Raw genomic sequence first — 24,056 nt, forward strand, 5'->3', positions numbered from 1 at the left:
TTATATAGTTAATTAATTATTCACTCGTAGTTTTTGACTTGACTTGACAACCTTGGCTGTTTTTTTATTCTCATAGTTGAGTGAAACACTGTTATTAGTTTTTTCAAATTCACTCCAATTTATATCATATTTTATACTAATTTTCCATTACTTAATTATGGCTTAATAATAATATATAATAATAATATATATGTATTTTGCTTCAAGCTTCCCTTAACAATTTCCAATTCAATTATAGTTCAATAATATCATAGACTATATTTAGTGACCTTTTCCCTATATCAATTCAGGCTATAAATAATATATATTTTAGCTCTAACCTTTTCCACTAATTTTTAAAATAAATGAATGAATCATAAATATAATATAATTTACTCAAATATTAAATCCGGAAAGACATGAGTATATCCACAACTAGGTTAATCGATATACGGGTGTTAAGACTTTCAAATGTTTATTCTTATTTATATAGAAATTAGAACCATCATCAATATCTAACTTCAGCGCAAATTGTGAAACCTGAAAGTTGTTGTCTATTAGATATAAGCCGGCAATGAAATCATCATTGATAGAACGGACTAAGCCAGCATTAGTGCGTATCTAGATGCTAATCGAATTTGAAGACCATTCCGCACCTTGTACATAATATTTCAGATTTAAATGAAAATGTGGAAAACCGTTGGGACGATTAAAGTGTTTCGGCATTTTCTTTTGCCTGTTGCCCCAAACTGTCAGCCGAAAGTTGTACAAGTTGTTAGCCACTTAAATTTGGCTGTTAACAACATTGACAAGAGGCAGAGGGAAACATCTCTGCGCAGCCCAGACAAAAGCCTAAAGTGTTTTCTCTTCCTCCACTTTGTTTTGAGCCATGAAACTTCAGGGAGTTGGCTGCAGTAGAAATTCCATAAAAAGCAGCTTGTCGAGCATTCTTTTTTTTGTTTTTTTCTTTCATATTTCTTATTACTTGTAAATGTAGCTCTGGCTTTATGCTTATTTTCATAAATTTCCACTTACTCATCTGGAAGCCGCTGAGCCGATTTCGGCTGCGTCTTATAACACGCTCCGTTAACCGTATTTGGTTTGGATGGGCATTACTTACTTCATCATTCGCCCAAACTTTGCATAATTCTCATTTATTACCGCAACCATTTTTATCTCGCAGCGATGAAATCTGCCACATAAAGCGGCATTTTTTATTCCCAGCCAAGTGTTTGGCTGTCTGGCTGTCAGCCTGGCTGGATTGCACTTTCCGGTCTGCTCTTTGGTTCAGTTTGGTTTGGGGTCTGCTCCAATTTATCTTACAAATTTAATCTTTTTACATAATTTGCGTATGGCTTTCGTGTAATTATCTGCACAACTCCTGCACTGTGCGCCCATCAGCCGGAGCACAGGCTCCGGGGAAGCATGGGAAAGTTTTCAGCTGCGTCGCCTGTCAAAAGTTATGCTCGTTACCTATACATATATGCACAGACACACACATACCTATAGGTTGCTCATGCACATATACATATTTCAGCTTTTATTATAGTTCGTTTAACTTTAACTTTTGTTTTTTTCCTGTCGTTTCAGGTAAGTTCCCGCTGAAAATAGCAGAGGCTATTCCAGAACAAAGATAAGTAGTTTTTTGTAATCTGTTAATATATGTCAGTCCTAAAAATATTGGCCTGGTGACTACAGCGCTTTGATTACATTCGTAGCAATTCCAATATCAAAGCTGGGTAAATCATAAATTTACGTGACATTAATTGATTTATAGCCATGAATAGTTGAAATATGCAATTCTCGCCAATTTATTTAAACTATAGCGGTTCAATAAAGGTGACATTTGACTGAGTAGAGCCAGCTGTACGCTAACGTCTATTCAATTCGTGTTATTATTCAGATATTTCACAAATGTCAGGCAATTTTTATTACTCAGCAAAGCAAAATTTGTAATTAACTTTTGCTTAGACTTGCTCTTGAGAACATTTCTAGAGCTGAAACTCTTCTCAAAGGTTTCTATTTCAAAAGCTATTTAAATACCATCTGCTTCTAATGGAATTCTAAATTCATTGGGCGCACATGTTCAGCTGATTGCCAGAATGACTTATTAAGCACTGGTGTTGCAACTGCCACGCCCCCGCCCCCGTCAATGCACGCGATTTAGAATCGCATCGCATGCAAGCGCCGCGTTTTAGTTTCCATCTGTGTGCACAAATCAGACTCGATTACAACATCGTCGCCGTCTTGTTGGCTATCATCTGCAGCTGCAGCTGTGGTTGCTTGCCACACACACACACACACACACACACAAACAAACACACGCAGAGTGTGTTACCAAATTTGAGGGCAGCGACAGAGGCTGTGCACTTGCATAATTGCCCGCAACTGGCAACAGAAACCACTCTAATTGCAACTAGCTGCTGCATTTCAAATTTCAAATGTCAGCCTGGCTGTGCGACTATGTGGCTGTGAGTGGTTCTAACCACTGAGCGGCGACAAATGGGCCGAGTTCATTGGCCGGCCACTGGCTGTGCGAGGCGTTTGCATGCGCGTAATGACACGTCGTTCGCATTTCCCCAATGTGTAAACTATTCGATGTAGTATAAACAAGCCGCTTAATTATGGACGGGCCAAAGACCGCATCGATGCGTAAGCCCAACGGGTCTCAGTTTGCCATTTGCATACTCGCATAGACATCAATTTTCATTTGCATTGCATTTGAAAGCCTACGAAAAACATGAAAACCATCAAAGTAAAACAAAGACTTTTTGTCTGAATTAGCTTTCACTTTCGCTGCCGTTCCCAACTGTTATTAGGCTTTTTCTTTGTTTTAAATAAGTGCTACGCTATTTTTCTTATTGTTCGACGAATTTGTTATTCCCTGGCATTTCGCTCTTACAAATTTGAGCAAATTTTTTCGTGAATGCTGCGACGTGACAAAAGTTGCAGACTTCAAACTCAATGGCAAAATGCAAACTACATAAATTTTGCGCACTTCATGACGCCGCCAGCAGCAGCAGCAGCAGAAGCCACACGCCCCCACCTTTGTTCCGCCCACATTTCCCTATTTGCGTATTTGTTGCCGCTGTCGGTGATGTCGCCTCAACGAGTCTGGCTAAGCTGTTGCTTATTTGACATTTTATTGATGATCTGGCGGCACGACAAATGAAATGCGCCGCACGTTTCTCATTTTGAGCTAAACTCCATATCATCGAAGCAGGAAAAAGCAGTCAACGCACTTGGCTCTATATATATAGCCATAAATGGAGTCAGAGACACATTTCACTCTTTCTTTTTGTATACCCTATATTGTGTGGTATACCAACTGTAAGACCAAGAAACTCTTTCTGCAAGTCTTCATCAGATAGCAATAGTTAGATAATTACTTCTTCTTGCTAGGCCTTTTAAATTAAGAGGTTTGGCTAGTCATAGACTAACGTGCTTCTGTTTTTCAAATAACGCAATTACATTGTATGATTCAACGTTTACTAAAACAAATATATGTATATGAAAATTCTTCATTTGGGCTAAAGTGACAGACCTTATGGTCCAATAACTTTTATTTATATAAATCCCCTTTGATATATATTTTAGAAGAGTATTAAATCTTCATTATGCGAAAGTCTAATTTCTTGCGCGTTTCGCTTTTGTTTTAGCTTGGTCAACAGCTGTGTAAATGTTTTTGTCACAAATCGAACCGCAGTCGAGGAAAGTTTTGGCCCATTCTCTCGACTTGGGCACAAGTGTCCGTAATGTCGTTAGCTGTTTTTGGCCGTTGTTAATTTGCCACTTTGTTGCAGCGCCAATGGCAATGGCAATGGCAATGGCAATGACGATGGCGTTGGCGATGCTAATGCCAAGTGGCCTTTGCTGTTAGCCAAGATCTCAGCAGCGCTGGCTGTGCGTGCCCAATCAGGCGGCAAACCATCCGATGCGAGTGCACTGAAACGGAACTATCGGGCTCTCAGTTTTCAGCACTCGACACTCCACGCTGCTTTAGAATGACCAATGTGGTCTCAACTTTCCAGCCAGTGCCAGGGCCAAGTTCTACATATTTTCTGTCGACTTTTTCTTTGCCCTGGGAGTTGCGGTGGCAGCCGCTGCAGGCTGCCGTCTGCTGTCAGCTGCAGCAATAGAGCCCGCCCTCTGGGTTTATCGCTGGCATGCAAATTGCATAAAATATTGCCAAGCTATAAGAGCAGATTGCTGTTCACTGAATATGTGATTTGCGGTCACAATGGCTGGAGCTGGAGCTCTAGGGACCAGAAGCAGATACCAAATGCTAGCTAGCTTGGAGGAAACCACTAAAATGTTGCTCAACTAGCACCAGCACCCAAGCTGCATTTGTCAACAGTCTCTGGCAGCTACAAACAGTCGAAGATTGAATACACAGAGAAGAGAAATAAAATCTCTCACACACACATACACAAAGCAACAGCTTACCTTAAGTCCCGTGTGTGTCATTGAGGTGAAACCATGTCCGTGGCATGCACCCTATTCAAATCTTAATCTTAACCATGAAAAACCATTTCCCCAGACACATGCTGCTGCTGCTGTTACCCCTGCAATTTCCTATGCTAATTTGCAGAAATGCTTTCCGGCCATAAAACCCCTGAGTGACGAGCGCGTCGCGCGAGATAATTAAGATTTTTGGTATTTTCTAATGTGATTCCGCTCAAGAACGTACAATTTCCTGGTATTCGCGCAGCATCTGGCGCGCATCCTCAACGGCACGGCGCGGCACGGCTCACTTCCTATTTGGCCATGTTTGGGCGTGCTCACACATTTCCAGCCATTAGTCATTAGCGGCGATTACGACCCGGCCAACTTTTCACCTGTAGCCCGAAGCGGAAAGGCCGAGCAATATGAATATTTTGCGTTTCATGATGTTTTTTTTTTTGTTTGTTGCGGATTTTCCGCTCGAAAAACGTGATCTCCACAACGAGTCCCAAGCGGTTGGTGCCGCTTAATTAAATCAGCTAAGCACCTTGACCCACTTGCCAGTCACTGGCCACCACTCGCACCACCACATTCATACACATTCGCAAATCTGCAAATCACCGAATACAGCATTAGACATGTTTCGATATTTGTTATTCGCACATTTCGTGGACTGCGAACTGCAAACTGTTTGTGGACTGTGGCAGCTGCATCTGGTTAAACACGTCTCAATGCCTGCTCCCGTTTCAAGGCCCGTTGCAATTCATGAGCTATGCTAAAAGCGATCCGCTAAATACGTAACTCAACTCGCGAATTGGCCGCCTAGCATGTTGACAACTGTTCGCTCCATCGTATCTGTCAGATACAAAACATATATATGTATATACTAGTACATATCTCGTTACGCCACCTTGCTTATGTTGTTTACGGTGCATTTGCATGGTGGGTGCGTCTTCAAGCCCCACTACAACTGGCTGCCGTTCCGCTATAGATAGTGCCGCCTTCAGCTATCAAGTGCTGAAATGTGGCTAGCCTCTCAATATGGTTAACTGTGCTTGGCTTAGCCAGAACTTTGTATACACCTTTACGGCCTAACCCTCAATTTTTGCATATGTGTATAAGAAATTTGAGAAATTCTGCCGTTTAAAAAGGGCTAAGGCGAAAATATGTACACAAAGTTCTACCTATGCCAAATAGTGGGTATTGAGAGATATTGTCTTCATTGAATTTTATCGTTATATATATATAAGTATTTATATATAAAACAAAAATCGAAAGATTTAAAATAAAAAATAAATAATCAATTTATACATATTGTAAAAAGTTCTCAAAATAATTATTGGTAAAAATTTATTCTTAAATACATATAAAACTCTATATTACCGAGCTTATAGAACTGTTTAAAGAATGAATTTAATGTTCGTTGAGCCAACTGAAAAATTGTAATATAAAAATAATAATATCAAATACTTCCTAGTCCTGATAAATTTGCATTAAAAAAAATAAGTTTGTCGCTTTGGCTTGGTCTTTGTTTTTCTCGTTTTCACTGGAAATGGCCGTGCCTGCTTTTCCGATGTAAATTATTAGCAGCGCCTCCTATCTGAGTGCCTGAGTCTCGGGAGTGCCATGAACTCAATTATTTTCGCAATTATTTTCATTTTTAATGAGAATTCGTTGCTCTGCGTGAAACGTGGTGTTAGATACGATTGCGGTAGCTATAATACTAACCTGACTGACTGTACGACTTGTTTAAAGCGTTCGGCGCTAGGCGCAGCTGAGGCGCCACAATTGAAAACCATTCACAGCTCGTGGCATTCGCTGCGTCATTGATGTGGCTGGCAGCCTCGAAATAAAACTGTTTATTTCAATTAATCTAAGTCTGCCCTCAATTGAAATGTCAACATGCTGTGAGCTTTGGCTCTCCGTTCTCCGTTCTCCGTTGTCCGTTGTCCGTTGGTCGTTTGCCGTTAGAGGCTGCCTGACATAATATCTCGTCGACTGCTATCTGTGCCCTGTTGCTGCTTCAATGCATGCCACTCACTTTAAAGTGGGTCAATCGACAGCATTTAGCTGTACTTCGTATCTCTGTATCTGGACGCAGCATCTGCAGAGCTTTTGGTATGCCTTGTCAAAAAGTAATTAAACTGAAAAGAGATCAAATGTGACATAATAAGAGAACATAAATTCTTTATCTAGATTACGAATTCCCTTTAGCTAATCAAGTGTTTTTTATAGGCCATAAAAATGAAAGAATAAAACAGTCTGAGATTTAGTCTCTCATATTTCATATGTAAAGCAATTTTATATTGTCTAGCCCTAAAAATTAATGGATTGAAGTAACTCTATGCATATTATGCTTCTTGATATATCGAGAAAGCTGGCATATTATATTTCCTGTTTGTTTCTCATATAGTTTTCACAATTGTTTTCCTTTATTTATACCTATATTTAATATAGACTGAACTAACTTTAGTATCAAATTAATATTGAATTACCCACTAATTAAATAAATAAATATAAACAGACTGAAATATAATAAAATGGACTTTCGCCAGTTTCTGTAAAATACAAAATTCATAGCCAGATCAGGCTGTCATATATATGAGTGGACACAACTTGCTGCAACTGTTTGCGGAGTATCTCTTGATTGTGGACTCCTTGGCTATAGCACTCTTACTTGTTTTCTTTATAGCGAAACCGGTTTCACTTAAATGGCGCACTGAAGTTGCAGCAAAGTACGAAAAGTGGTTTATGTGGTTAGTCTCGCTTCCTGGCGCACTCGTCAGTTGGTCTGCTGCTGCCCTCTGAAACCAGTTTTGGCAGCGTCTTTAGATTTGGCTTTTGTCCGTTGGCTGGCTGGCTGGCTTTCTGGCGGGTTCACTTGGGTTCGGTTCGGTTCGGCTCGGTTCAGTTCAGTTGGTTTGTTTGTTTGGGTCACGCTTTGGTAGAACTTTGAGCCCACTCAGCGTGCTGTACAATTATTTTATGTAAATTGCTGGCCCTCTGGCCGCGTGTCTTTTAGTTAACTGACTTCGTGTCCCTATGTCAGCAGCTCTTGGCCAAGTTGGCTGCCCAACGACAGCTTTGTGCTTAGCCTTATTCATTTGGCCATGCTTTGTGTTTTATTTTAATTTCCAATTGCCACATTAATGCCAGCGCTGGCGATAAATCTCAGACAGAGAGAAAAAGCTGCGCAATACTTTCCCACAACAAATCAATCGCTAGGGGCTGCTTTACTTTGGTTACTTTTGTTTATTTATGGCCCCTCAGCCTTGGCAAGAGTTGGGCTGGGGGTTTTTGTTCAGCTTCGATTTCATGCTCGGCGCATCGTTTTAGAGTGGAAGTCATTTAAGTGCAGACAACGTGCCACACTTGGCTGCCCCCGCCGGTCCCGCTGCAGCTTTAAATGTATGCGCCTAATTTACATTGCCACCGACTGTCGATTACGCCAACTTGAAGCGAGTCTCACTGACTCACTGACTCGAAGACTGGCTGACGAGCTGGCTAGCTGACTAACTGTGTGGCTGACTGGCTGACTGGCAGTTGCGATTGCTGCTCTTGGCTCAAACCGCGCGTCAAGCAAATGTTGCACGGCTGTTGCGACTCTTGTTGTGTCTTGCTGCTGTCTCGGCCCGTGTTGCACCTTAATTTGGTGTTTTGTGCTTTGTGCGCGCCAGTCGCTGCTGAGCCCCAGTCCCGGACACATCCAACCACATTAAGCGTCTGCGTCTGCGTCTGCGTCAGCGTCAGTGGTGCATAGTTTATACCTGCATAATTGGATTTGCATTGTGTTTTATTTTAAGTTTTATTTATTTTTATTTGCGTGGCTCGCCATTTATTGATTTGCAATAAGTGTCATAATACACGCTGAGCCCGCCATGGAGAGCACCGAGCCAGTGGCTGAGTTTCAGAAGATCAAGCTGCGACCCGTGCCCAAGATCAAGCGGCGTGCACCACAGCCGCCGGCTACCCTAAAGCTGCTCAAGAATGTGTGAAATGAATATTAATTATGGAGTACTGTAAATAAATCCATTCATTTCATAATAATTTCAACATTTGCAGACTTCGTCCACCACAAAGACAACAACGCTCACTACGCCGGCCAAGCTGTACGGCAAGGACTTGAGCGAATACGATGATGTGGATGTGGAGAGTCTGTTGGCGCAACTGTCGCCCGAGGAGATAACCATACTGGCCAAAGAGGTTGATCCCGATGTAAGCAATGACTTGGATCTCTTTTCACATATCCTGAACTTAACGAATCCTTGACTTTTCAGGACAACTTCCTGCCACCAGATCAGCGCTGCAGCTACGAGTGTACCAAGGATGCTACCGGGCCGCTGAATCGCAAACAGCTCATCGAGCATATTAACAAGCAGGCAATCGAGACGCCCGATCAGCCGGAGTTTGAGCCGTATGTGCAGGGCAAGGTGCGCGGCAAGAAGTGGGTGCCACCACCAAGGGATGCGCGTGACATTGAGGCGGAGGAACAGATCGCCATTGACATGGGCGAGGAGTACGAGCATGCTCTCAGTGATGCCACCCAGGAGGAAATTATCGACCTGGCTGCCATTCTTGGCTTCCACTCGATGATGAACCAGGATCAGTACCACGCCTCACTGCTGAACAAGGGCCAGCCGGTTGGCTTGGGCTGGGATGGCATCACAAAGTCCACACAGCAGAAGTTGTTCCCCATGGATCCGCCCAACAGCACAGATGTGGATGAGTCAATCAAGCGCGTCAAGGATGACGACAACAAGCTAGTTGACCTGAACTTGAATAACATTAAGGTGAGTTCACGATCTAAACTAAAAGTATGTGTATGAGCTAACTATGAATCTCTTTGTCTCCAGAATATATCGGATGAGAAGTTCGAACAGCTCTTTGCAGCACTGCCTCAGAATGAACATTTGGAAGTTCTATCGCTGACAAACGTCGGACTGACCGATAAGACAGCTCTCCTGCTCGCCGAAGCGATCGAGAAAAGCAAAACCCTGAGAGTATTAAATGTGGAAACCAACTTTATCAGTCCGCCCGTAATTGTCAGACTAGTGCAAGCTCTGCTCAAATGCCACACCATCGAAGAGTTCAGGGCCTCCAATCAGGTAAGTGGCGACAGCTCAATTGAATTTTCAGTTCAATTGAACGAGAACTAACTCCGCTCTTATGCTCGACGCAGCGATCTGCGGTGCTTGGCAACAAGATTGAAATGGAGATCACCAACTTGGTGGAGAAGAACCCATCGCTACTGCGACTCGGCTTGCACCTGGAGTTCAACGATGCGCGTCATCGCGTGGCCGCCCATCTGCAGCGCAACATCGACAGAAGTAAGTTGGTCGCTGCCATTGGCAGCTGTTTCCCCCCACGCACAATGGTTGCAGGTTCTCAGCGTTGGTTCTGCTCGCTAGGCTCGCGATCCCTTTGAATTTCTTGATATAATGAAATTACGTATATATATATAGGCCTTTATTCACGTATGACTCGTGTATACCTCACTCGCGTTTAGGTGAATTGCAGCAAGGTACGTTAGCTTTCCACGCCGATGCTTCGTCACCGTCATCCCCATCCACTTCAGCATCAGCATTTCCATCTACATCCGCATCAACCATATCGCACTCAAAGGCAAAGAGTTTGGCTGCTTTCGAGCAGTTCGTGAAGGCTCGCACCTGGACTAATGCATCAGATTCTGCTCATGTCTTGCCAGCAGGGCGCATTACGCGCAACTTGCAGCTGACTTCCATGGCAGGCACATCAACCACAACTGGAATCGCAGCCGAGGCCTCCACATCCCGTGCTGCCCTGAGCCGCTTGCGCGCGGCGAATGAGAAGGAGATCTAAGCTTGGATGTCCTCTCTCTCAGTACCCAAACGGCGTTGGTAACCAAAAAGTAGTTGATATGCTCTCTCTCCCACTCTCTCTGTTTCTATCGTGTGATAACCAGGTAAAATGTTATCGTTTCGAGAACCCACCCGACGTCTTTGGCATCTCTTTATAGTCCAGTCGTTAAGCCTAATACTTCAGCACATCTCTCACCACTCAGCGTTCGTGGCGTTCATGTTCTCGTTATCGTTTTCGTTCTCGTTCTCGTTTTCACCTCTCGTTTCGTTGCGTTGCGTCACCAAGTGTCAAAAATCTAGTTACATATGCCTAAGTCGAGCTTATTTAAGAACACATTGACTCGCTCACTCGATCGCTCACTCGATCAGAACTTACACATTGTCATCAGTAGATCTAAATTAATGTAATTACTATATATAGTGTATCAAGTGTTGCTAAGTCAGTTTTACATACTAAGTCAGCTGTACGGGAATATCATTCTTCACGTAAACATTTTGCTATTTCCACTGCCCCATCACACACATATACATATACATACATATATGTCTGTGTGTATAGTTCCCCGTTTCAATAACTCCTCTGTATTGTGTCTTCCTCGTTAGCGACAGTGAGAAATCTTTATGTCTTGTATATACCATAGAATGTGTGACAACTTGTCTACAGTACGATTCGATATAAAGCATTATTAATCAATTATTTGTTATATATTATATTTAAATCCCGAAACTATCAAACTGTATCCCACAACTCAACTTGTCCTCTGTGTATATTAAACTACCGCTACCAATCAACCAACCAACCAACAACAACAACAACAACAACAACAAAAATTCCAAACGATCTTCAGTCTTCCGGGTGCAAAAACTTAAGCCCAATTTGCCCAAATTGATATTGCCCAGCAACATGGAGATTGAACGTGATCTGGGTCACTCGGCAACGCCCTCGCCGTCGCCATCGCCATCACCGTCGCCACAGCCGCCGGCCGACTATGATGTGGAGGTGGATCCGGATAATATGATCATACGGGGCGGCGGCGGCGATGCCTACGATCCAGAGATCGATCCCGATAATATGGTGGTGCCCGGCAGTCGGGCCGTGACGCCCAACTATGACGACGAGGGCGTCTACCAAGCGCACACGTGAGTGAACCCACCAAGCAACACCCAACAGAAAACACCACCAACACCATGCACACCGGAGCGGAGTTCGCCCAGACACAGTCAAAAATGTACAGACAGTCAAACAGCCGCCACTCGATCAATTCTCGTTCTCTCACCTCGCTTCACCTCGTTTCGTAGTAACGTTGTTGTTGTTGCCTCTTGATCCACCAACATTTTGTGTTTTGGCCATGGTGTAAAGAAGGGCTCGTTCTGTCCATAGTCAGAGCCAGCTCTCAACGTCTTGCAGACCAAGAACGTGTACATAAAACTCAAACTCAACCCAATATAAAAACAAACAAAAAACACAAATGTAAATCTATCTGTACCTGATCGTTGTCGTCGTTATCAGCAGCGCTGCTCATGCATTTTGATCCATATTGTATATAACTGGGACACGGCCATCCATCAGCATTAGCTATGCACTACTAACATCCCAGTAAAGTCTCTAGGAGCAGACGAGCGGTTCTTGTATCTTGTTTTTACCCCAACTCAGTCTACTCTTTGTGCTCTACCCCCTTATGTTGACACTAGACCACCAGACCAACAGACCAACAATATTACCCTCTCTCAGACAGTCAAAGAGTCGAGAAGATCGACTCAACAAAGCGCTTTACATTGTTTCTTGTGTGTTTCGTCTATTCTCATTTTTGTGTACTATTTCTTTCTCTCTATCTCTGTCTCTCTGTTTCTCGTTTACAGTAAGAAAAGATCTTGAGTTACGCCTGCAGTACAGATTTTTCAATAATCTGCATAGAAAGTCAACAAGAATTCAATAAACCAAAAAAATAAATAAAATAAAATAAAGAAAAAACCTAAAAGAAAGAAATGCTAAAAAATCAAATCAAAGCAACTAAACTAAACATTTTTAATGAGTTTTGTAAATTTAAAAATAAAAAAGAAAAAACGAATAAAAAACAACAAGTTTAATCTCTGTAAATTAAACGTGTAAACAATATATAAAAAGAAGAATATAAAAGAAAAGAAAGAAGCAGCAGCTGCAACGCTGGCATCTGAATGCGTTAGAGAGACCAAGAAGTAAATAATATATAAATTATATATATACATATACATATATACACCCACATACATATACACATATCTATAATGCGCACAACGAACCACTGATACATGCAAATATGTAAATATATCTACGATACAAGCATATATAGAGAGAAGATATATTTGAAACTGATTTACGACAAAAGTCAAGGCATCTAACCCCAGCAAAAACTCTAGACGTAATGTGTATAATTTTGTCTAATCTCTAACACAGGTATCTATGAACACGAATTCCACGTAAAATGTTTCTTTATAATCGCAAAACAAAAACAAAAACAACAATATCGTCTAACCACACAAGCATTTTCGAATTTGAATGCTGCGGTCTAGTATATATGCATATTAATATTAAAAAATTACAAGATCTTAATTGACCTTTGAAACAAAACAAGAACAGAAAGAAAAAATCAATTATAACTCAAGACTGTTAAGCGTACTGATCTTTTTGTACTTTGTTTGTTAAGCCATGCATCCGATATTAACTGAACTGAAATGTTATTATAAGTTTAAATTGAGAATTGCATGTTTGTTAACCCGTCTACCATGCTGCATGACACGCCCACAACTCCTGATCCGAAACTACCTAAAACTCATCCCATTGGCATTGACTAAACCCAAACAGAAGTCGCTGTTCAATCCACAGAACTCTAATAAACTTCTCTTCGTATAGGAATTAAACTGCGATGTACAATTTTTAAGTGAAACTAAAAACACAAATAAATCAAATAACAGCCTCAAATAACAGCAATATAAAATGATTTAAAAAAATATATATTTAAAATTAAAATATAAATGCCATAGACCAAAATGTCGAAGCAATTTTTATAATTCAATAAAGGCAGCATCACACGAACAACAACAACCGCAACAAGATAAACAAGAATCCACTTGTAAAACCATCTAGCAAAGCTCTAAGCGCCAAGCCATGTCGAACAGTTGGTATCCAAAACTTTTACTCAGTTCCTTGTTGTTCGTTCGTTTGTTTGCTTGTTTGTGCCACAACTCTAGACTAAGAAAAGAAGTAAACAAAAGCCTAACACTGCCAGCGTTAATCTTAAACAAGCCCAACTAATGCAAATCCCAACCCGAGTTCTGCTTAAGCCAGCCCCAATTAAAAACCCCTAGATCCTAAGACTCTGTTGCTCAAACATTTCTTGACTTGCGAGCGAATTTTTGTCCCGACTACTAAAACATAAGTCCAATGGGCGTACGCCTTGAATGTTGTACCCAAAGATTGATTGATTGATTGATTGATTGAAATTATGACAACCTGTTGTATATTTTGATTAACCTTAACTTAAATAATAATTTGTATTCCTCTGTTCAGTGTTGCCATTTAACTAATCACATTGTATTTGTCTCTTCTCTCTCTTTCTCTCTCCCACTCTCTCCTCTCTATCTTTTTCTTTTGTCTTACAGTACGTGTGAACCGCCTCAATCAGCGTAAATAAAAAGACAAAACATGCCACAGCCAACCAAGCAACCAATCAACAACAGCAACAACCTTTTCTGTGTGTGAGCGTGTGATTTGTGTCTTTGTTTTATTGTCCAATTATGTACGAAATTAACAAGAATCAGCAGCAGCAACACCACCTGAACAACAACAACAACAACAGCAACCACAACAAAATCAACAAGCAGCATCATGTGCGCCAACGATTCTGTGTGTTCAACTCAACAACAACCACAACAACAACATCTTGTGATTTTCCCCCTTTTTGTAACTCTGTGTAACCGCAACTCCACCAACAACAACAACACCACTACCACCACCACTACTACCAACAACAACAACAACAACAATATCAGCAACAACAACTACAATACCACCTAAAACGACCCACACCCAACAACCAGCCGCAAAACTAACACCGAAGAATGATGTTAACATGCAGTACGTATCCGAGTATCTGATAGATACATCACATAAGTATCTTTAAGCTAGAGCAGCGCTTGCTGAAAGCGAGTGTTAACACGTTGATAGTCCATAAGTAGCTTAGTAAATATTGATATCTCAGCTTAGCATTAACTACAACTTCGATATAGTTATAGATAATGGATAAACCCAATGTTGGCACTTGATATCAACTGCAAGTGTATCAATCGTGCGTCATGCATCGATTTATTTATACATTTTTAACAAGTTTCTTGCTCCTGCTCTGCTGTTGGTGTTACATATGTCTCTTAACTTATCTATAAACTATATAATTGAAAAATTGCCCCTAATCCCAATTTATGGCTATATCTTTTGCAGTTGGTCGTCAGCGGCGCATGGGTCATCTGAGCAGGAACTATACCATTGGCGTTTGGCCGTAGGCACCGAGACGTTCTGGCAGCCCCGGGCAGATGCCTATCGCATACTCATATATGTGTACATGATATACCGGCTGATATGAACTATACATATATGCGTCCGATTATGTAGTTGATAGTCCCAATTGTTGTTGCTGTTTTATTCGAAAGTTGTGCCACTCGCTGGTTGCCCAACTTTTCGTTTGTTTCAATGTTTGTTGCGTTCAATGGAATTTTATTTCAATTACAATAATTTTTTTTTTTTTTTTTTTTGTACTGTCCGCATAAGGGCTTTGTGTTCATTTATCATATGCTAGTTATTTGAGTTATGCAAATGTTTGTTGTCGAGCAAAGAACACACACATACACACACAATGATATATTTAAATTAATTTTATCTAGACATTGGTATTGTTGAAATTAACAATTAACAAAACAAAGCAGCTTAATTCTATCGTGTTGTAACCTTAAAAAAATCTTTCCTTAATCAAATTTGTCAATTTTAGATTGTTCAGTTATTTACGCTGCAGCTTCACACGTGCCCATCCCATTTTGCAAATTGTAATTTTTGATAACGATTTGATTTGATTCGGTTAAATTTAAAATTTAATTTGGTTTCATTTCGTTTAGTTCGAAAGATTATGGCAAGTGCTTGAGCTTATAAATATTTACATGCATACACATACGCGTACATACATACATGCGAGTACATTATACTTATATATATATATATATACACACATAATTATATATGATACATATACATATAGCCATGGTCTCTGAAACAATTTACTGCTATTGAATTATGAAATTGCCTAAACATAATGTTACAATTTTAATTTTAAATACGCATAAAAACAAAAACCGATACAATTGTATATTGTAATGATATATCTTACTTTATATGATCTAATGCGATGCTTTTAAAATACAATTTTTAAAAATCATGAAAAAAAACATTAAAATTAAATAAACAAAAAAAAAAATTATATCAAATTTTGTTTATTAATTTATTAAAATGAATCAAATTTATTAAATCCAAATTAAGATAAAGATACGATAGGAATTCTGCCTATGTTTGCTCACTGAATTTGTCATTGATATTCAGTCTACAATTGAGTCATGGAAAAATTAATATCACCGACGACACCTGTGCCAGTTGATTTGGTCGATAATGGCTAGCCAAACAAGAGCAAGTCGTGTGGCCGAAACAAACAACTGGCGTCCCGCTTCCACATTTTTCAACAGGGCAAACATCGGTGGCCGCGATAAGATCGCGCTTTAGGTGCCCAGCATCCGGCGCTATCATTCAGTCGCTGCATAGCCAAGCTAGCAGCCGGAGGCAGCTACCGGATTTACACAGTATCATATCAAAGGGAATACCGCAATGTCCACACTGGAGACTGAGGTGACCTTCCGCAAGCGCGCGGAAGTGAGTCAGAGTCTGGAGGCGCAGTTCCGCAGCTCCTCAACGGACTGCATACTCATCACAGACCATCGCACCTCGAAAAGCAAGAGCCTGGAGCAACTGGAGGCGGCCAGGCAGGAGCATGAGGCAGAGCCCTCGTGTTGCATGAGCTATGCGAGGAATGCGTGTCGCATGAAGACGCTTAAGAAGCGCCTGCCCATCATTGAGTGGCTGCCCAAGTACAACAGGCAGGATGCCATTGGGGATTTGATAGCCGGCTTCACTGTGGGCCTCACCGTCATTCCGCAGGGTTTGGCCTACTCGGGCGTGGTGGGCTTGCCCGCAGAGTCTGGTCTTTACGGCTCCTTCCTGGGCTGCTTTGTCTACGTCCTGCTGGGCACGTGCAAGGACAATACCATTGGCAGCACAGCAGTGGCCTCGCTCATGACATACCAGTTCGCACACGGCTCCTGGGCGCACTCGGTGCTGCTCACTTTTCTCACCGGCTTCATTGAGATTCTGATGGCCATCTTCAAGCTTGGTGCCCTGGTGGAGTTTGTGTCGGGCCCAGTGAGCGCTGGCTTCACCAGTGCCGTGTCCCTCATAGTGCTCACATCCCAGATGAAGTACATTTTGGGCGTGAACAGTGAAGGTGGCTCGTTCCTGCAGAGCTGGATCAGCATGTTCCGCGACATCGATAACTTTCGCATTTGGGACTGCTGTCTGGGCTGCGGCTGCTTAATTCTCCTGCTGGCCATACGCAGCCTCAGCCAAATACGCATTGGCCCAAAGCAGAAGTGCGAACGTAGCCAGCTGCAGCGCGTGCTCAACGAGATCATCAAATTTGTGGGCGTCACCCGCAACGCCACGGTTGTCATAGGCGCCACTCTGGTGGCCATGTACCTGGAGGCGAACGACAGGAATCCCTTTCGACTGACAGGCTACATACCGCCTGGCATGCCCACCATTTCACTGCCCAATTTCACGGTCGAGGCGCAGCCGGGCAATGCCACAGCCGGCATTCCCGCAGTGCCAGGCCAAAACTTCTTTGAGATGGTGCAGAGTCTGGGCTTTGGGCTGATTATAGTGCCGATTATAGCGCTGCTGGAGAACGTGTCTGTCTGCAAGGCATTTGCCAAGGACAGACAAATCGATGTGAGCCAGGAACTGTTCGCCACCGGCGTGGCCAACATGGCCACGGCCCTAGTGAGTGGCTACCGGAGCAACGGTGGCCTGGCTCGGTCCGCCGTCAACAATGCCAGCGGCTGTCGCACCAACATGTCCAATCTTTACATTGGCATCATAGTGGTGCTGTCGATCAATTACCTAACCGAGTACTTCTACTTCATACCGAAAGCCGTCCTGGCCGCTATCATCATATCGGCCGTAGTGTTCCAGGTCCAGTACCAAATCGTAGGCCCGATGTGGCGCAGCAAACGTGAGCTCGACTCCTGAATTGCTGTCTTAAATTGTCTTCAATTGATTCTCAAATTACAGGCTCTGATCTTGTGCCCGGTCTGCTGGCGTTCGTCACCTGCCTTGTGCTGCCTCTGGAAATTGGCATCGTTGTGGCAATCGGAGCCAATCAACTCTACATACTCTACCATGCGGCGCGGCCCAAGGTCACGCTGGAGCAGCTGGAGACGGAGCATGGCATTAAGTTTATAAAGATTACGCCCGATCGCTGCCTGATATTCCCCTCGGTGGAGTTCGTGAGGAACATGGTGCTCAAGTCCGGCAGCAAGACCACGCTGCCCATTGTCATCGACTGCACGTACATTTTCGCTGCCGACTTCACGGCGGCCAAGGTGATTTCTTCCATGGTGGAAGATTTCCAGCGACGTCGTCAGAAGATCATCTTCTTCAATCTCAAGCCGAGTGTGGTTAGCATTTTCGAGGGTCTCAAGACCAAGCTGGTGCTCTGCTACAATACGCACGCGCTCAGCCTGGAGCTACTGCCCAATGCCGCAGATCTGTCGCAATCGGTGGACTCATTGGAGGCAGGCACCTCTACGGGTGACTCTGTAAGCATGACCAGCACTAGCACGCTCTCCTTGGCCAAAATGTAGATGTCTCTCTATGGATTAAAATTAAACATTAAACATAATGCCATTCTAAGCGATATAGTAACATTTTTCTGCTGCAAATCAAACTTGAGCATTTATAAAATAAAGTACAGTTAATAAAATTAAAATATATGATAACATGAACTTTGAACTTTGATTTACTGCTGCATATGCTGATGCAGTTTGCTGCGTATCTCAGCCTTGCGTCGCTCCCGCGTCGCGCGCTGCTTGGCTTCCTGGGCGGCGCATGCGGCACGCTCGGCCGCCTTTTGTGTGTTCCGGTAATCGGTTCGTGCAGCATCGAGCTGCCGGAGGAGCAGTTCGACACGCTTTTTGGCCGCCTCGACCAGCTGTTGTTTCTCGGTCAGCTCCTGCTGGGCGCCATTGGCAGCGTGCTCCGAGTTGATCACATTGGCCTGGGCATTCTTGACAGCCTCGCCGAGGGTCTTCAGCTGTACGCCGGCCTGCTTGGCCGCCTGCGCGGCTGCGTTGCAGTTGCTCTGCGTCGCTTGCAGCGAACCCATCTCTTCCTCCACGACCAACTCGCCTTCACGCACCTCCGACTCCAGTTGCTCAACGATTTGCAGTTTACCTGCCAAAGCAGCGTCTGCAGCATTTGCTGCTGCCAATGCTTTGTCGGCCATCTGAATCTTCACCTGAAGCGCTGCATTTTCCGCGGCTGGCAACTGGGCATCTGAGGCAGCTTTCGCTTCCTGTGCCGCTTTCATGGCAATGCAAGAGGCCTTTTGCCTCGTGGCCGCATTCGGAGATAGTTTTATGTGGCAACCTTCGTCCTTCCTACCACACCCTTCCTTAGCATTGTTGCGCCCGTCATCGTATAGTAAGCTAGTCGAGGCTACAGAACGTTTCTAAGACAGGCGTAAATTTTCGATTTTCCCAGCTTAGAAAGAAACAGTAGCTTTAAGACTCTTACCTTGCCTATGCTGTGGCCAAGAGTTTGCGGCTCCGAAGGACAGAGCAGACAGACTAGGACTAGGAGCACTACAGCCTTAGCAGTCATTATATATGTATGTACATATATTCAATTTCAAAGCTTGTTTCGAATGAGGTCGGATAATATTTTGTATTCAAATAAGGGATGCTGTCAGACGAGCGTGGAGATTTATGTAAGATGACAAATTTTCAATGCGTTGCGAGCCTCTGGTGTTGATATGTATAATGAGCATCGTACTGGCGAGCAGAGCACACCACAAACGTAAGCCGTCCTGCAGTAAGGAGCAAGATCCGTCATCCAAAGCAAGCTGTCAGTTCAACCTGAAGTCCACAAAAATGGCCGCAACGGCAGCGGACGAAGCTAGCGCAGCCAAAAATGCCCAAAAGTGTGCAGGTGAAGAGGCCGGACAACTGGCCATGTATCGATTGGCCGACAAGGCCGAGCAGGCTGCTCGAGCGGCTGAAGCGGCTTTGAATGGCAAGAAGCAGCTCCTCGAGCAACTAGAGCAGAGTCAGTGCGAAGCCGATGCTGTCATAGAAGAGGTTAAGAAGGCTCTGGCCAGTAGCAAATGCAACATAAATACAATTGTCCGCATCGCTGCAAGCATTAAAAATCATCAAGAGGTCATGCAGAACTTTCTAGAAGCTTCGAAGGCGAATTTAGAGAGATATAAAGAAATAGCGGCCTGTGCCAATATTGAAATACGGGAAAAGTATATGATACTTATGAACGTTAGCAAGCGAGAGGAGGAATTAAAAAAGTGCATGGAAAAGGCCAAAACAGATCTTTGCCGAACCGAAAAAATTGCCGAAAAGGCGGAGACTGCAGCGGTGGAAGCCACTCAGCGTGTAGAAATGGCACGAAATTTGTTCCAAAAGACAAAGAAACTTAAGAAGAGAGACTTGAAATTATTTCAACGGATATTTAAGAAATTTGTCAAAACATAATAAACCATGATTAACAATTAATAATTTAATTTTATGATAAATAATTTAATATATTTTATATAAACTTCATCGGTTTATTAATTGTTATTTATAATTAACCATTTTGATATTAAAAGCAACAAAACATTTAAATGAGGCAATGCGCGCCTAAATGCGAAAAATGAGCAAAAAAATGGCAGCTCCAAAAGTGCTGCTCAAATTCGTTATCGATATATCGACGCTTCACTATCGATAGCTGAACTAGTATCAATTTTCCATCCCCAAGCCGCATGAAAGTTGTAGAAAAAATATTTAGAAAACTTGTGTTGCTCTTGGTAAAGATATTATTGTGAAATATTTGAACACATTCAAGTCGAAAATGGCGCGCAAAAATGCACAGGCCGAGGATCTCTCGAATGTGGAGTTTGAGACAAGCGAAGATGTGGAGGTAATACCCACCTTCAATGCCATGAACCTAAAGGAGGAGCTGCTACGCGGCATTTATGCGTACGGTATGTTTTTGTGTGTATGCCTAAAGAATCGCCCTCTATTAATCCTAATATACATGTAGGCTTTGAAAAACCATCTGCTATACAACAGCGCAGCATAAAGCCAATTGTGAAAGGACGCGACGTTATCGCGCAAGCACAGTCCGGTACAGGCAAGACAGCGACATTTTCCATTTCCATTTTACAAAGCCTGGACACAACGCTGCGTGAAACACAGGTCCTGTGTTTGTCCCCCACACGCGAGTTGGCTGTTCAAATCCAGAAGGTTATTCTAGCCCTAGGTGACATGATGAACGTCCAGTGCCATGTCTGCATTGGCGGTACAAACCTGGGCGAGGACATACGAAAGTTGGATTACGGCCAGCATATAGTAAGTGGCACACCCGGTCGTGTCTTCGACATGATCAAGCGACGTGTCCTCCGTACAAGGTAAGCTGTGGAATATATTATTAATTAAAATATATCTAACATGTATTGTTTGTGCATTTTGCAGAGCCATCAAGATGCTGGTACTCGACGAGGCAGACGAGATGTTGAACAAGGGCTTCAAGGAACAGATCTATGATGTCTATCGGTATTTGCCGCCAGCTACTCAAGTGGTGCTCATTTCCGCTACGTTGCCCCATGAAATTCTGGAAATGACCTCCAAATTCATGACTGATCCCATTCGAATTTTGGTCAAACGGTAATAAAATATAAATATTTACGTCCGTACCGAATCATATATAATCATAATCCCGCTTTCATTACAGCGATGAATTGACGCTGGAGGGCATTAAACAGTTCTTTGTTGCCGTGGAGCGAGAGGAATGGAAGTTTGATACCTTATGCGATCTCTATGACACACTGACCATCACCCAGGCAGTCATTTTCTGCAACACTAAGCGCAAGGTGGACTGGCTGACGGAGAAAATGCGCGAGGCCAACTTCACGGTCAGCTCAATGCATGGCGACATGCCACAAAAGGAGCGTGACGAGATCATGAAGGAGTTCCGTGCCGGCCAGTCCCGCGTCCTCATCACCACCGATGTGTGGGCGCGCGGCATAGACGTGCAGCAGGTGTCCTTGGTCATCAATTACGACTTGCCCAACAATCGTGAGCTGTACATTCACCGCATCGGTCGATCGGGCCGCTTTGGACGCAAGGGCGTTGCCATTAACTTTGTGAAATCGGATGATATTCGCATTTTGCGTGACATTGAGCAATATTACTCGACGCAAATCGACGAGATGCCCATGAATGTGGCTGATTTAATCTAATACCCAATTCTATTAACCCTAGTTTATTTAACATTTGAACCACGGCAAACAATCTTTTCTTAGCTGTAACGAAACTATGAACTACGACAAATGAAATGAATACATTAGAAGCGTAATTCACATACAGCACATAACCACAATCTGTATATGTAATTAATAATAACAATTAAGAATTGAATACAGAAACCAGTTTGCTTACAAAAGTTGAAGGCCGAATGAGTCTAAAAGCGAATGAGCAACACATGTTTTTAGACGTTTCCCCGAGGCGATTTTCTGAATAATGTCAACAAATTGCATTAAATACCATTAAAACTTCTACAAAATATAACCGTAAAATAATTAAACTATTTAGCTATGTACAGACTTTGGTCTAGAGCGAACCCGCAAATGAAGGATGAAAATTAAATTAACACCACAGCCACACAACCATTCAGCTGATTACGTCCGGCTTTGATTGGGGTAAAGGTACATATGATGGAGCTGTCACAGGTGCTAGCGTCGCTTTGCTCTGTTTCTTGCTGTCGTCCGACTTCAGCAGAGTGCCCAGCACGATACCCAGGAAAAGAATCAGGCCCACCTGCTGGTTGGAGAGAAACTTCTTAGCGCAGTCACTGGGATTGTCTATGTTGAGGGAGTAGATCTGAGGAGTAGTGATTGATTATTTTACCGTTATTATATTCCACTCCATTGCGTACTCACCTGCTGCACCAAGTGCGCTCCGACGACGCCCACTGCGGTATAATAGGGCAGAGTCTGGTCACAGGCATAGCCGGCAGAGGTGAGACCCGCCAGCATAGCAGCTGTAAAGCAGGAGAGCCAGACTTTTGTGTTCTCTCCAAAACGAAGCGCCGTCGACTTGACGCCTATCTGCAAGTCGTCCAGCTTGTCTTGGTGGGCATAGATGGTGTCGTAGACAATGGTCCAGCACACACCGGATAGATAGAGTGGCAGGCAGGCTTCCAGATTAACGCTTCCCTGAGTGGCACACCAGCCAAGCAGGGCGCCCCAGTTAAAACACATGCCGAGCACCAGCTGGGGCCAGTACGTGACGCGCTTCATCAGCGGGTACGTAATTACCAAACCCAGCGAACTGGCGCCCAGAAGGATGGACTGCCAGTTCAGCTGCACCAGCACAAGCAAACCCAGGCTAAGCTGCGCCGAGAGAAATACAATCGCATCGAACTGCGTAATCTGTCCAGAGGCCAGAGGACGAGTGCGCGTTCTTTCCACCTTTGCGTCGATATCTTTGTCCCACATGTCGTTGATGGTGCAGCCCGCGCCGCGCATAATCAATGCGCCCAATGCAAAGAGTCCCAGCATCGAAAAGTCTGGCCAGCAGCCGGCGTCAGCACTCAGAGCTATGCTCCAGCCGCACGGCCAGAAGAGCAGATATGTCCCGATGGGTCGGTCTATACGCATCAGCTGTGCGTAGGGCTTAGCGGCGTCGGCCAGTTCCTGTAACAGTGTTGCTTTATGCGGCGTCTTCCTCTCCTGGTTCGAAGATTTCGACAGCGTTGTTGTGGTTCTTTGGTGGAGCCTCCAACTTGTCATATGTTCCTGCAGCATCAGCAGTCTTGGCATGCGATACTCGCTGCTGTATGTATGTAGACCCACATAGACACGCGCCGGCACAGCTGGCATGTGTTTTGTAGTTGTTGCTGTTGCAGTTGTTGCCATCGCAGCATATGGCAAATGTATTTTAGCCCTGCCTTGTAGTCGCAAGTGTCGTAACGCAAACATATTACTGCTGTGTTTAGTGACTTTCTTATTGGAATACTGTACACATTGGGGAACGCAGTCAGATTCTATCTACCGCGGCACCACTTCGCATGTAACAAATGGCAAGAATTTCTCTCTTTTGCGGCTTAGAAATATACTATCGATATATCGTCATTTGAAACATAATATTTATGTTATCGATATTATTCCCAGAGAATTTTAGCTCCTGTTTATGTTTATAGCTTAAGAAATCTTGAATCAGTTTCAATTCCATAGTCTTCATAATATAGCTATACATCACAATTAAAGCATACTCACTCTAAATCAGAAAAAATACTTTCTTAAAATTTCCCTGTGTTATAGAAGCAGATATAGAGTGCTGCCACATCAACAAATAATGATCCTTTAATGCTTTGCAAAAATAGTTACCCATATTTCAAAT

The 24,056-nt window shown here is 43.3% G+C and overlaps 6 protein-coding genes across 16 annotated transcripts in view; 4 read left to right on the top strand and 2 right to left on the bottom strand.

The window, feature by feature from the left end:
* Nucleotides 1–15,143, top strand: part of LOC6573977 (tropomodulin) — a 52,610-nt gene extending 37,467 nt beyond the window's left edge. The window contains exons 2-7 of one of the 11 annotated variants that reach the window (XM_015167206.3): nt 8,485–8,637; nt 8,700–9,212; nt 9,276–9,527; nt 9,602–9,749; nt 11,108–11,399; nt 12,120–12,178. In XM_015167206.3, the coding sequence (XP_015022692.2) occupies nt 8,485–8,637; nt 8,700–9,212; nt 9,276–9,527; nt 9,602–9,749; nt 11,108–11,399; nt 12,120–12,135 (1,374 nt within the window). In that variant the 3' untranslated portion in view covers nt 12,136–12,178. Of the gene's footprint in view, nt 1–8,285; nt 8,412–8,484; nt 8,638–8,699; nt 9,213–9,275; nt 9,528–9,601; nt 9,750–9,928; nt 11,062–11,107; nt 11,400–12,119; nt 12,264–13,149; nt 13,219–13,898; nt 14,286–14,733 lie in introns of those variants that run through there. The other 10 variants (XM_044008386.1, XM_044008388.1, XM_015167208.3 and 7 more) reach the window with 10 other exon arrangements.
* Nucleotides 15,144–15,817: 674 nt separating this feature from the next.
* LOC6573978 (sodium-independent sulfate anion transporter) lies at nt 15,818–18,389 on the top strand. Its single transcript, XM_002000001.4, has 2 exons — nt 15,818–17,617; nt 17,677–18,389. The coding sequence occupies exons 1-2, from the start codon at nt 16,159–16,161 to the stop codon at nt 18,246–18,248; spliced, it is 2,031 nt and encodes a 676-aa protein (XP_002000037.1). The 5' UTR covers nt 15,818–16,158; the 3' UTR covers nt 18,249–18,389.
* On the bottom strand, nt 18,284–19,294 carry LOC6573979 (plectin). Its single transcript, XM_002000002.4, has 2 exons — nt 19,180–19,294; nt 18,284–19,114 (listed from the first exon to the last, which is right to left on the bottom strand). Exons 1-2 carry the CDS (start codon nt 19,264–19,266, stop codon nt 18,404–18,406), a joined length of 798 nt encoding a protein of 265 aa, XP_002000038.1. The 5' UTR covers nt 19,267–19,294; the 3' UTR covers nt 18,284–18,403.
* Nucleotides 19,295–19,424: 130 nt separating this feature from the next.
* Nucleotides 19,425–20,391, top strand: LOC6573980. The gene is made up of 2 exons (XM_002000003.4): nt 19,425–20,048; nt 20,383–20,391. The coding sequence occupies exons 1-2, from the start codon at nt 19,425–19,427 to the stop codon at nt 20,389–20,391; spliced, it is 633 nt and encodes a 210-aa protein (XP_002000039.4).
* Nucleotides 20,392–20,393: 2 nt separating this feature from the next.
* LOC6573981 (eukaryotic initiation factor 4A-III) lies at nt 20,394–22,223 on the top strand. The gene is made up of 4 exons (XM_002000004.4): nt 20,394–20,638; nt 20,698–21,064; nt 21,129–21,320; nt 21,388–22,223. Exons 1-4 carry the CDS (start codon nt 20,506–20,508, stop codon nt 21,893–21,895), a joined length of 1,200 nt encoding a protein of 399 aa, XP_002000040.1. The 5' UTR covers nt 20,394–20,505; the 3' UTR covers nt 21,896–22,223.
* On the bottom strand, nt 21,903–23,776 carry LOC6573982 (4-hydroxybenzoate polyprenyltransferase, mitochondrial). Its single transcript, XM_002000005.4, has 2 exons — nt 22,595–23,776; nt 21,903–22,535 (listed from the first exon to the last, which is right to left on the bottom strand). Exons 1-2 carry the CDS (start codon nt 23,633–23,635, stop codon nt 22,326–22,328), a joined length of 1,251 nt encoding a protein of 416 aa, XP_002000041.2. The 5' UTR covers nt 23,636–23,776; the 3' UTR covers nt 21,903–22,325.
* Nucleotides 23,777–24,056: the final 280 nt, after the last annotated feature.

This window comes from Drosophila mojavensis, unplaced genomic scaffold, assembly GCF_018153725.1.
Source record: "Drosophila mojavensis isolate 15081-1352.22 unplaced genomic scaffold, ASM1815372v1 contig_277, whole genome shotgun sequence".
Taxonomy (NCBI): domain Eukaryota; kingdom Metazoa; phylum Arthropoda; class Insecta; order Diptera; family Drosophilidae; genus Drosophila; species Drosophila mojavensis.